Source organism: Aquarana catesbeiana, linkage group LG06 (assembly GCF_042186555.1).
Source record: "Aquarana catesbeiana isolate 2022-GZ linkage group LG06, ASM4218655v1, whole genome shotgun sequence".
Lineage (NCBI taxonomy): Eukaryota > Metazoa > Chordata > Amphibia > Anura > Ranidae > Aquarana > Aquarana catesbeiana.
The window spans coordinates 383,715,452-383,729,108 of NC_133329.1; the positions used below are offsets into that span (position 1 = coordinate 383,715,452).

Below are 13,657 nucleotides of genomic sequence, written 5' to 3' on the forward strand. Positions count from 1 at the left end.
TCTCCTCCCTGAGAAGCCAAGAGGGACTCCTATGGCACCAAGATAAGATTTTTGTTCCCCAGCAAGCCAGATTACAAGTATTGAAGACCTTTCATGACCATCAGCTAGCTGGTCATTTTGGGGTCCAAAAAACAACTGAGCTAGTTCAGCGGTCCCTATGGTGGCCCACTTTGAAACTTGATTGTAAAACCTACGTCAGCTCCTGTATCATCTGCCAACGGAACAAAGGATCCAACGCCAGCTCTTGGGGCTTGTTAATTGACAGTCCCAGAACAACCATGGAGGAAGATTTCCATGGACTTTATCGTGGATTTGCCCCCCTCAGAAGAATTTACTACCATCTTGGTGGTAGTAGACCGCCTGTCCAAAATGGCGCATTTTTTGCCTATGAAAGGTACTCCCTCTGCCTTGGATACAGCAAAAATCTTTATTAAGGAAATTGTTCGACTACACAGATTACCAAATAACATCGTATCAGATAGAGGGGTACAATTTACTTCTAGGTTTTGGAGAGACCTCTGCAAATTACTGTCTATTGAAATGTGTTTGTCCACAGCTTACCACCCACAGAGTAACGGTCAGACCGAAAGGACCAACCAAACGCTGGAACAGTATCTGCGGTGCTTCTGTTCTTTTTCTCAAGACGACTGGATTCAACTATTACCTTGTGCAGAATTTGCTTATAATAACTCAATACACACTTCTACCAACCAATCACCCTTCTGGGCGAATTACGGCTTCCACCCCTCATTCTTACCCAACGTCATTCCGGAATCTTCAGTCCCGGCGGTTCAGGACAGAGTGGATTTCATCCATACTAATTATCAGACACTCCAGGATACCATAAAGAAGGCCCAAGAAGAATATAAGAAGCAATACGATAGGAAGAGAAGAGCGAACCCTACCTTTAAGATAGGGGACAAGGTCTGGCTCTCATCTATAAATCTCAAGCTACCATGCCCATCTTGGAAATTGGGACCCAAGTTCCTGGGTCCTTTCGAGATCAAACGCGAAATCAACCCTGTAGCCTTTGAACTCACTTTACCCGAATCTTTCAAGATCCATCCTGTTTTTCATGTGTCACTTCTTAAACATGTTGTTTCTAGTCCTTTTCCAGGGAGAGAAGAAGTGCCCCCACCTCCGGTCCAGGTTGGAGATGAAGCAAAATTTGAAGTTGAATCTATCCTTGACTGTCGTCGGAGAGGTAGGACAATTCAATTTCTAATCAAGTGGAAGGGGTATTCTGCAGAAGAGAACTCTTGGGAGCCTGCAAGTTATGTACACGCTCCTAGACTAATACAGAGATTTCGCAGTAGGTACCCCGAAAAATGGCCACGTTTAGGCATCCGGAGGCTGCCCCTTGGGGGGGGGCACTGTCAGGGAAATAGGCTAGCAAACCAGCACAGGCAAGGTCGCGCTAACGCGCATCAACGCACACGGGTGTGCAATGTTTATACTAGGCGGACGCCTGGCGCCACATTCGGACGAATGCGTGTGCGTAGCAACGTCGCGATGGTACGAACGCACGAACGGAACGCTGTGCATACGACGTGATACTGTGCCTTGTCTATTTAAACCTTCCACTGACAGTGCCACATTGCTGGATTATCGTCAGCTCTTCCTGTGTTCCTGTGATTGTGATTCCTGTTGTCCTGACTTCCTGTGTACCGACCCGGCTTGTTATCGACTCCTCTGTACCTCCTGGCTTACCCACCGGCTTGCTTCTGACTTTCCCTGCCTGCTTCCTGCATCTGATCCCGGCTTGGCTAAACGGACTCCGCATTCCTCTGTCTCCTGTACCTGGACTTGTTGCTTTGATTCCCGGACTGCTTACTGTGTTTGACCCCCTGGCCTGGATTCAGATTTTCCTATTGGACTTCCATTGGTCCCCTCCTTGGACCCCAAGCACGTTGCCTCTACGGACTTTCTCTATTAAGCCACCAACACCGGCTCCTACTTCCAGGCAACCCGTGCTTCTGTGAGCACCACATCCCTGTGCCATCTTCAGGGTTGTGCTGCACTCGGCCGCAAGGGGAGCCCTCTCAGCAACTCGGTCTCCTACCAAGGTCCTGACACTGACGCTGGGGCAATTTTACCTATGCCTATTTACTAAGGTAAGGAGAACACCAGGACTATTCTCTATATTATAGAGTGGGTCATTCTGGAGGACCTGCTAAAGCAAAAGCAAGTTGGGTATTGTAAAAGAGGCTTTCCACCTTCAGGAAGAAAGTGGAAACCCTTAAAAACAAACCTATTTCCTAAACACGCAAATATAGTGGAATTCATAATCTGCTCAATCAGTTGTTTCAAGGTTCAAACTCTGGAGCTGTAATTCTTTATTTTGTTTTGCTACTCAGTGGTTCAGTCACCTAGAACAAATATGCACCCTATGAACTCACAAAAACATGATCTATCCCATTCTACTGGCTTATAAAGTAGTGAAGCAAACATGGGGATTATGGCCCCAAAGCTTTTCTTTAAAAAGAAGTTGACAATTGGCTATTTCCTATCCTGAAATGTTACCTTTAAAATCCACCTATCATGAGCAAATAAGTAGTTATTGACAAGGAACAGGTATAGAGATAAGCAATACCACAATACACATCTGCAATGATGAGGCTACATTAAAAAAGATTTGTTGCTAAAATTCAGCATTATTTCAGCATAACAAAATAGTCTCTTCTACTTACCAATACTGTCTCCATCAGGGTGGGTAAGATGGTTCTTGATAGATTCCCAAAGGTCGTAATCTTCAAAGTTCAAAACAAACTCTTCAAAGTCTTCGTGACCCACCGAATCTCTCATGTTTCGGTTAGAGCTTTCTTTTCTGGTCAGTTCCTCCTTCGCTTCACTCTCATCACCTTCTTGTATGGTTCTCATCTTACCTTAACTATAAACTTCTCCTGAAATCAAACTATACAATTCTTTCTTATCTGTCTCTTTTTACAATCTATAGGTTCTGTTAAAGCTTGTTAAAGGGTCAACTACTCAAACCCAAAGTGGAGATGCCAAAGCAAAATTTGGACCGTTCCAACAAATTCCACATGTCACAGGTGGACCTCTTCACCTGACCTGAAGCCAAATGATGGTGCAAGACATATCGCTTGCAGTCAGTAGAAAATAAAAACCCCAGATTAACTGATCTCAAAATTTACCCAATTCCCTCTCTGTTTCTCCCTAGTTGAACTGGAATGATTGCTTGAAGTTAAACTAACAAAAGCTAGGAGATGGTCATACCTGGCCTACCTACTCTACCTTCTTCAGCTCATTAAATCCATCATTTGGCCTACTTTCCTGTCCTATATTATCCTGATGCTCTGAATGTCCTGTCTCTCTCCAACCCCTAAGTTTTCTGTCTGTATCTTATCTGTGTGTCAGTACCCGTCTGTCCTATTGAGTTCTCCATGCCCCGAGGAAAGGCAGATGGATTTCCATGACGTACCTCAACCATGTCGGGGGTGAGTGGTGAAAGTCAATGGCACGGGCTCTTTTTTTTTAGACTGTCGAGTAACATGTGAGAAGATTCCCTATGATTTTGTCCAAGCCATTGAACACAAGATGGAGGAGACCAGCCCAGGCTAGATTATTAGCTACAGTATATGAGTTAACTGTATCTTTACTAATAATAAAAAGATGCCACCAATTTATCTTGTTTCAGATACATAATATTTTTGGCACTGATGTAACTGTAGCTGAACTACAATAGATCAATATTATCCCCTGGTGTAATTATTGATTGGTTAGGGATTGATCGCTCTGTGGGGCCTCTAGCTATTCCTGTACTTCATACAATGTCACAGAACAGCGATGATAAATGAATATGGTGTTTCGGGATGTCCAAGTTATTTCTTCAGATCTACTCCCATACAGCTAACGTAGGCATCATGGAAAACCTATACAGAAAGTGCAAATTAGGAGATGCTCAGAATGGTTTCATACAGCGGGTCCATTAGTGGGTTAGGCTTCTAGAAAACGTGGTATAAATATTTTGAAATTGAGGAAAACTTGTTTCATCCCCTTCTAATTTCTGGACAAGAGCAAGGCAGTAAAATGATACATTTAGTATTCATTTACCCATAAATGTACATACTGTATTTGGAAGATCCACAATGAATGTGCAGAAATAAGCAAGTACAGGTTAAATACATTACAGTTTTCCTGGCTTTGGTGGTTTTTCTTTTATGTCTGATTAAAGTGACACTAAACCATATCCTTTTTCTCTAAAAATTATCAATATCAGGGGCCTCAAAACCGGCCCACTGCAGGATTTTATCTGACCCACTGATGATGTAAGAGGGGACTTTGATGGGGACTTTGATGAAAGGGGGGTCTCTGATGTAAAGGGGACACTGATGTAAGGGAGACTTCGATAGGGACTTTGACATAAGGATGTTCTCATGGGCTCAAGTTTATTTGGAATTTCTTTGCTTTGTTTCCCCTTTTTTTTTCAAAAGAATATCACGCTGATTACAAAAAAAAAACCTTTCTTATTTAGGACTTTACTGGTACCAGAGAGAGTCAGCCGTCAAAACAAGCCAACCATTCTTATTAGTTGAAAAAAAAAATACTCAAAGTAAAACCTATTCATTTAAATTTGATTAATTCATTTATAAAAACGGATTTATTTTTTAACCCACAAAAACTTGTAAAATATACTAATTGGCCCTTGTACTGAAAAGTTTGGAGATCCCCCAATCTACAGGTGCATCTCATCAAATTAGAATATCATCAAAATGTTCATTTATTTCAGTAATTCAATTCAATAAAAGTGAAACTCATATTTGATATAGATGCGTTACACACAGAGTGATATATTTCAGGGATTTCTTTCTTTAACCGTTTCAGCCCCGGAAGAATTTACCCCCTTCCTGACCAGAGCACTTTTTGCAATTCGGCACTGTGTCGTTTTAACTGACAATTGCGCGGTCGTGCGACGTGGCGCCCAAACAAAATTGATGTCCTTTTTTTTCCCACAAATAGAGCTTTCTTTTGGTGGTATTTGATCAACTGTGCGTTTTTTATTTTTTGCGCTATAAACAAAAAAATAGCGACAATTTTGAAAAAAAACGCATTATTTTTTACTTTTTGCTATAATAAATATCCCCAAAAAATAATTAAAAAAACATTTTTTTTCCTCAGTTTAGGCCGATACGTATTCTTCTACATATTTTTGGTTAAAAAAAAATCGCAATAAGCGATTGTTGATTGGTTTGCGCAAAAGTTATAGTGTTTACAAAATAGGGGATAGTTTTATGGCATTTTTATGAATTTTTTTTTTTTACTAGTAATAGCGGCGATCAGCGATTTTTAACCACTAGGGGGTGGGGAGGGGTTATGTCAGTACTAGGGAGTGTTTTCTAACTGTAGGGGGGATGGGCTAGCTGTGACACGTCACTGATCTCTGCTTCCGATGACAGGGAGCAGAGATCAGTGAGGCTGTCACTAGGCAGAACGGGAAGATGCTTGTTTACATCAGCATCTCCCCATTCGTCCTCTCCGTAAGGCGATCGCGGGTGTCCCCGCGGCGATCGAGTCCGCGGGACCCACGACCCGACTCACGGAGCTCCGCGCACGCAATGGCACGGCGGGGCATTTAAATGGGACTTACAGGTACGCCCATTTGCCCAGCCGTGCCATTCTGCCGACGTACATTAACGTGCGCCGGTCGGGAAGTGGTTAAAGGAGAAGTCCAGCCTGAGCTCGTTTGGCTGGGCCTCTCCTATGGGTCACAGGAGTGCAATTCGTTTTACACTGTTTTCAGCAGAGAGCGGGCTGAAGTCCGCTCTCTGCTGATGTCACAGAAATCAGTCCAAGCACCATGTCATCACGACAATAAAGTCTGGATCCGCCAGGTGTCTGGACTGATGCCTGTCTCAGCGAGCCGTTGATAGGCTGACATGGCCGCTACCCGCCCCTCCGCAGCTCAGCGATTGTCAGAGAATCATTACAAACGCTTGTTTCCGTGCGCCAGCCAGACGTGCAGCACGAACTTGTGAACCCCGGACCAGGCACGCACGTTAGTACTCTCATACGAGCGAGTGCACGTCGGCGTGGGCACGTCCGCACGCCAACGAATCACAGCACAGGGCGCCCTATTTAAAGGATCAGCATACTAGTATCAGTGCTGGATTGTCTCAGCTAGTTCCTATATCCTTGATTGCTGTTTGATTGAACCTTGATCCTAAAACCTTGGCCTTCCTGACTACTCTTTTGGATTATCCCTGCAACTCTGCTTACTTCTGCTTCCTGTACCGAACCCGGCTTGAACTTCTGACCACGGCTCTGTCTTCCGATCTTGTACTTCTCTGCCAGCCCATTGCCAACCTCCGCTAGCCCCTGACTACGAACCTGCCTATCGATTGTGTACCTTCCTGCCAGCACGTTGGTGTTCGACCGCTCAGTTCTCAGTGCAGAGGTAGCATCCACCTAGGTAAGTATGAATCTGGAAAAAAAATACAAAAAACATACTTCTCTTTAAAATTTTGATGATTATGGCTTACAGCTAATGAAAACCCATAATTCAGTATCTCAGAAAATTAGAATATTACATAAGACCAATTAAAAAAAAGGATTTTTAATACAGAAATGTTAGCTTACTGAAAAGTATGTCCATGTACAGTATAGTATGCACTCAATACTTGGTCGGGGCTCCTTTTGCATGAATTACTGCATCAATGTGGTGTGGCATGGAGGCGATCAGCCTGTGGCACTGCTGAGGTGTTATGGAAGCCCAGGTTGCTTTGATAGCTGCTTTCGGCTCATTTTCATTGTTGGGTCTGGGGTTGACCAGCTTTATGGAGATGCTGATTTTATTTTCCAGCAAGACTTGGCACCTGCCCACACTGCCAAAAGTACCAATACCTGGTTTAATGATCATGATATCATTGTGCTTCATTGGCCTGAAAACTCGTCTGACCTAAGCCCCATAGAGAATCTGTGGGGTATTGTCAAGAGGAAGATAAAAGACACCAGACCCAACAATGCAGATGAGCTGAAAGCCTCTATCAAAGAAACCTGGGCTTCCATAACATCTCAGCGGTTCCACAGGCTGATCGCCTCCATGCCATGCTGCATTGATCCAGTCATTCATGTAAAAGAAGCCCTGACCAAGTATTGAATGCATACTATACTGTACATTAACATACTTTTCAGTATGCCAACATTTTTTTGTATTAAACATCCTTTTTTATTGGTCTTATGTAATATTCTAATTTTCTGAAATATTGAATTTTGGGTTTTCATTAGCTGTAAGCCATAATTATCAAAATTAAAAGAAATAAATGCTTGAAATATATCACTCTTTGTGTAACACATCTGTATAAAATATAGGAGTTTCACTTTTTGAATTGAATTACTGAAATAAATTTACTTTTTGATGATATTCTAATTTTATGAGATGCACCTGTATACAGTATGTAGCACCCTCCTAGATAGGTGCTAGGATTAGGTAGATTTTGCTCTGGCTCACTGTGTTCAGTGGAGCTGTATTTTTGTTGTTAGGTAAATTTAGCTGGTCTGACTGTAATCAGTATGGCTGCAATCCCTGGGTTAGGCAAATTTCGATTTAGATCACAGTAATCAGCACAGTTGCATGTGATTAGTTTGGACTGTTCAGTGTTTCAGCTGCTACAGGTTTGATTGCTTCCTCTGCTTTCTGGAGAACTGTGGATCTTTTTAGAATACATGTCAAACACAAGGCCTATGGGCTGGATCCGGCCCACCCGGCCATTTCATGTGGCCCTCTTACCTATCCTGCATTTCATGTGGCCCTCTCACCCCCCTTAAGAGGCTCTTCTCTGACCCCCTGTCTCAGCAAATGGCAGTAGAGAGGAGGACAGAACTCCTCCTACAGATCCTGCGCTTCTCTGTGCAGCCACAGCACCCCCCTTGTTTCCACCTCCCCTGGTCTTAGCATTTAGCAGATGCCGACAGCTGACTTCAGCCATCTGGTCCTCCTGTAGACCCTGCACTTTCTGCTTTCCAGTTCCACCCCCAGCTTGTTTCTGGCAGCAGCACAAGAAAAATGGGGTGAACTGTGATATAAGGGAGGGTGATGGACTCTTGACTTCTGATGGTGGGGGGCCTCTTGACATCTGATATAAGGGGGTGGGATGATCTGGACATCTGCTTATAATTATTATGAGAATAATACAGTTCTATGCCAGTTGAAAAGGAGGGTCGCACAACGGTTGTATCATCCACAAGAAACTTTATTGGATACTGTTTAGACAGAACACCATGACAAAACCATGTTGTGTCTGAGCAGTCTCCAATAAAGATTCTTGTGGATGATACCAGCGGTGTGTGACCCTCCTTTTCGGACTTCATCATCTGCCGCAGGAGTGTGAGTGGGCTCCGTGCCGGTCTGCATCTGCCCTTCACAGCTTAAAGTGGAACTTTAGTCAGAAAAGTAAGTCCTGCTAGATCACTTCACGCTGGCCCCTTTTTGTAGGTATAGCTATGTAAAACATTAAAAATAAGTCAATGGGCTTCCATAACATCTCAGCGGTTCCACAGGCTGATCGCCTCCATGCCATGCTGCATTGATCCAGTCATTCATGCAAAAGAAGCCCTGACCAAGCATTGAATGCATACTATACTGTACATTAACATACTTTTCAGTATGCCAACATTTTTTTGTATTAAACATCCTTTTTTTATTGGTCTTATGTAATATTCTAATTTTCTGAGATATTGAATTTTGGGTTTTCACTAGCTGTAAGCCATAATTATCAAAATTAAAAGAAAGAAATGCTTGAAATATATCACAGTTAGTGAAGCGCAACACCCTAATCCCCACCCGTATCAAAATTATGGAAATTCAGTGAACCATAAATTACTGATAATAATCTCTAATCCAAAAATCCATATAAGAATACATAGAACTCGCAAAGTCCAATATATTATCATTAGGAATCATTAGGAACCAGCTTCCTATTCCTTCACAGTCTGCTGGCAGGCGGCCACCTCCTCCACTTTCTCCAATCTAATTATGCTTCCACACATGGGGCATAAAAGACAGAGGTACCAACATAGTGTAGTCTGCTTTAAAAACTTTATTACCCCACACAGTAGCACACTAACATCAAATCCAAGATCACAATGCAAAATAGTACAAGTCAAAAGTCGACTAGCCACCGTGGCTGACAGGCGGCGTGATGTCACGGGCTCGGCTCCTCCCTCAAAGATGCGTTGCGACCTGTGATTGGGCTTCTTCAGTAGGCCTACTGTCTGTTTTTTAAGAAAACTCAGGGACTTGGTTGGCCGTGGTAAAACCCTGTGGTTCAGCCACACTTTTATCATCCTTTAACTGCTATCCTCTTTAGCTTCAGAGGTAATGGCTGGTGGGGGGAGGGGGTTTACACAGGCCGCAGCCGTGATGCTTTGCTTATATTATCCTCCATGTTTCTTTTCGTAACTCTCCATAGACCTGAATAGGTCCACACTTTGAGCCTCTTTATTGTCTGATTCTCATCAATGGTCTCTTTCAAGTTTCCCACCAAGGGCCAGAGAAGATTTCGGGCCCAAGTGTAGCACCCTCCTAGGTAGGTGCTAGAAGAGAGTATAGGTTTTGGGTCTTTCTGCTTACCAGGAAGGCTGCCAGGTAAATGTAGATGCTCTCAGCCTACCAGGGAGCAGGAAACCATTGATAGGGTCTGCTCATGGTGCTCAGATGCTGCTCATGTTGTCTCAATGTTTCAGACTGGTCCAATAGGATCGGGCATATTGGACAGAGGGAGGAAACCTGACAAGTGAGGGCATAGGCATAGTTACAGCCCTGGCCATTGGCAGAGGAAAGTGCCTCGATGCATGCTGAGTGACTGTATATATGCCAAGGGCACATGTGCTCGGGGTTTTCGGCTGGAGAGTGGGGTCCCGGAGGGAGGGGGCGGCTGCCCCTTCTCTGTAGAAGCTGCTGTGCGGCCTCAGGTGGTCAACCCGAGGGCCTAAATCTGAGTGAAGCTGCAACCCAAATGTCCTGCAGAGCTGACTGGAAGGGAGACACACCCGGAAGGATCTGTTTCTGCCTACTGTGAGTACAGATCTGTGTCATGGGGCCTGTCTGGTGAGGTCCATCCCTTCAGCTAGTAGAGTCAGTGGTGTCAGTCAAAGGGGATGCTAGTGAGTGTCCTGGAGATAGAACAGTTTCATCAAGTCTGCTGCCAAAGCAAGCAAAGGACTTATTTCTCCCATACGAGTGCAGTATGGTATAGCAGAGAATCTGCTACCACATTCAACCTGGTGATGCAAAGTGAGAGTTGTCCTCATCTGTAAATAGTTCCAGTTGGAGTATCCCACTATTCCCTTCTCCCATCCAAGTTCCAACAATAAATACCAAAAAAAACAAACACCCTGGATTGATTATTGGATAACGAGCTGATGAGAGTACAGTTGGTCACTAGTTCAGGTGGGCTGATGTCATGTTTTTAAAGTGAACCGTACCTGGATAAGCAACCGGTTAATTTAACTGCCATTCTTACATACTTTCCTTCGCTCACTCAGCCATCACTTCCACATTAGGGATGAGCTTAAGGTTCAGTCCAAACACAAATTCGGAACATTCACCTATTTGGTGGGATCCAAATGTCATGCGTAATAGCGATACATACTGTAGCTGTTATACATGACAGCTTCCCACTGTCAGTGGTTGTTAAGGATGCTGCTGGGTTCGGACATCACAGAGTCCTTCACAGTCTGTGACATCACTAACTCCATTCACCTTTTGGGTCTGGTATGGATTTTAAGGGGTAACAGAATACAAAAATCAAGAAAAAAAGAATGAGCCCCCCCCAAAAAGATTTTTTGTACCAGACCCCTATCTGAGCATGCATTCTGCATACCAAGGAAAGAGGGGTATGAGTGTGTGCCACCCCACCTCCTCAACCATTCCAGGCCATGAACCCTCAACATGGGGGGTACCTTGCCAGAGAGGGGCCTGGTGTGAATTAGAGGGAGGAAACACGTCTAATTTGTGGAGGGGGTCCCCCATTGGCATCTATATATGACCCTCATCTAGGATAAGGGTCTGGTATAGATGATGGGAATCCCAAGCTGCTTTGTTTACAGACAGAACAACGTGACTGGGAGCTGCCAATTTGCCAGCAACTTAAACACTTTTTTCCTTTTCCTACTAGTTAGGATGCATTATTATGGGCAGCCTCCAGGGTATGGGGGTTTATAACAAGTTTGTATATATTTTATTTCATAGTCCTTTAGTCACTGTCATATCCCCCAACACTTGCCCCAGGGGGAGACAGTGTAATATTTTGGCTGTAATTCCTTTCCCCTTGGTGTGTGGACCCCCATATGATTTGATGAACTTTTGAATTGTCAGAGCTATTGTTTATGTAAAATTCTCTTTTTTTAATTTGCAATGTGTTCATATTTTCTATTAATTTCAGTTTATTAAAATTGCTCCCCTACACCTCCTGAGGAAGCTAGTTAACCTGCGAAACGCTTACTTTCCTTGGTGGGGCCCCCCCAGCAAATACTGAGTCATCTATACCAACATATGTTGATGGAATTGTATAAATACTGGGGTTTCAGTCCCTGTGGTTTATAAGTTGGGGGGGGGGGGGGGCTTTGTGCATTTACTGTATACTGTATGATTTTAAGAACTTTTAACCATTATTATATTGTAATAAAGCTGTGAATTTTAATCATGTTGTAACAATGTCTTGGCACCAAAAAAATCCATCTTCTCTGTTTCTTCATTACAGAATAGCTTCCCCTATGTTATGGATGACAAGAGGGGGAGATGTTCTGTTCTGGCACACTCTCTGTTCCAGGGTTACAATGCTGCCCCTCCATAGATACAGAATGGTAAGTGAGCGTTGTCACTCGGGATGAGCCCAGGCATGTACGGTAACACACTTCCTGTCCTAGGGTGACAACTGGGAATGAGCTCAGGTGTGTTCGTTAGTCCCACCAGTAACACATTTCCTGTCCTAGGGTGACAACTGGGAATCAGCTCAGGTGTGTTCGGTGGTCCCACCAGTAACACACTTCCTGTCGTAGAATGACAAATGGGGATTAGCTCAGGTTTGTTCGGTGGTCCCACCAGTCACACACTTCCTGTCCTAGGGTGACAATTGGGGAGGAGTTAATGTGTGGCTGAGGGTCCTGCCAATAACACATCTCCTGTCCTAGGGTGACAACTGAAGATGATCTCAGGTGTGTTTGGTCGTCCCACCAGTAACACACTTCCTGTCCTAGAGTGACAACTGTGAATAAGCTCAGGTGTGTTTGGTGGTCCCATCAGTAACACACTTCCTGTCATAGGGTAACAACTGGGAAAGAGCTCAGGTGTGTTCAGTGGTTCCAACTCTAACATATTTCCTGTCCTAGGCTGACAACTGGGGATGAGCTCAGGTGTGTTCGGTGGTCCCTCCAGTAACACACTTCCTGTTCTAGGGTGACAACAGCAGATGAGTTCAGGTGTGTTTGGTTGTCCCAGTAACATGCTTCCTGTTCCAGAGTGACAACGCTCCTCCTCCAACCAGGGATGAGCTCATGTGTGTTCGATTGTCCCACCAGTCACACACTTCCTGTCCTAGGGTGACAATTGGGGAGAAGTTAATGTGTGGCTGAGGGTCCTGTCAGTAACACACCTCCTGTCCTAGGATGACAACTGAGGATGATCTCAGGTGTGTTTGGTCGTCCCACCAGTAACAGACTTCCTGTCCTAGAGTGACAACTGTGAATAAGCTCAGGTGTGTTCGGTGGTCTCATCAGTAACACACTTCCTGTCCTAGGGTAACAACTGGGGATGAGCTCAGGTGTGTTCAGTGGTCCCACCTCTAACACATTTCCTGTTCTAGGGTGACAACTGGGGATGAGCTCAGGTGTGTTCGGTGGTCCCACCAGTACCACACTTCCTGTTTCAGAGTGACAACACCTGCATCTCCATAGATACAGTACGTAGGCGTTGTTATTTGGGATAAGCTCAGGTGTGTTCGGTGGTCCTACCAGTAAGACACTTTCTGTCCTAGGGTGATAACTTGGGTGATATCAGGAGTGTTTGGCAAGACCACCAGGTAATAGTATAGAGGAAAAAGCTTGAAAAAAAAGAAGAGAAATGCAGCCAACCCAAAGAAAGCAGCGATACGCTTATTTTTTTCTCTTTGGGCTTAAATACAATTTATATATATATGTGTCTTATTTCAGACTAAAGCTGGCCATACATTATACAATTTTCTTTTAGATTTACCTTCAACTATGTAGTACAAGCGTCTGCCTGATTGCATACAAATTGAACTGTTTAGCTGTGTCCTCATATTATATGGTTTTGGTAGATCTAAAAGAAAATTGTACAAGAAAAATGTATGGCCAGGCTAACAGTTGCAGGATACAAATCACCCTCCAGATCTCCTATCCATTGCTACCTGATCCTCACAGTCATCTCTATGGTATTTTTCTGTGCCTCTCTGTCTCCTCTCTTGCTCTATAGTAACCAAGAGGCGGAAGAAATGCATTGTGGCTTCATTCCCCTCCACTAGACTTGGGACCCGGAAGTGGGGAGTATTGGCAAACATACACTGACCCCGTGGGCTGCCCAGTAGCTGGGGGGGAGGGAGGTAGGGAAAGGAATTAGAGACACAGGAAGCAGCAGGTGACCCAAGTGGGAGCTCGGCAACGTGTGGCTCTGGGTAAGGTA

At 44.2% G+C, this 13,657-nt stretch overlaps 2 protein-coding genes across 2 annotated transcripts in view; one reads left to right on the forward strand and one right to left on the reverse strand.

Annotated features, from left to right (window-relative positions):
* The window catches only part of SLC4A3 (solute carrier family 4 member 3), a 74,237-nt gene extending 70,734 nt beyond the window's left edge, over window positions 1-3,503 (reverse strand). The window contains exon 1 of the mRNA XM_073634266.1: window positions 2,691-3,503. Coding sequence (XP_073490367.1) covers window positions 2,691-2,880 — 190 coding nt within the window. The 5' untranslated portion in view covers window positions 2,881-3,503. The remainder of the gene's footprint in view (window positions 1-2,690) is intronic.
* Window positions 3,504-13,453: 9,950 nt separating this feature from the next.
* STK11IP (serine/threonine kinase 11 interacting protein) overlaps window positions 13,454-13,657 on the forward strand; it is a 105,153-nt gene continuing 104,949 nt past the window's right edge. Inside the window, exon 1 of the mRNA XM_073634267.1 lies at window positions 13,454-13,649. The gene's annotated coding sequence lies outside the window, so the exon portion shown is untranslated. The remainder of the gene's footprint in view (window positions 13,650-13,657) is intronic.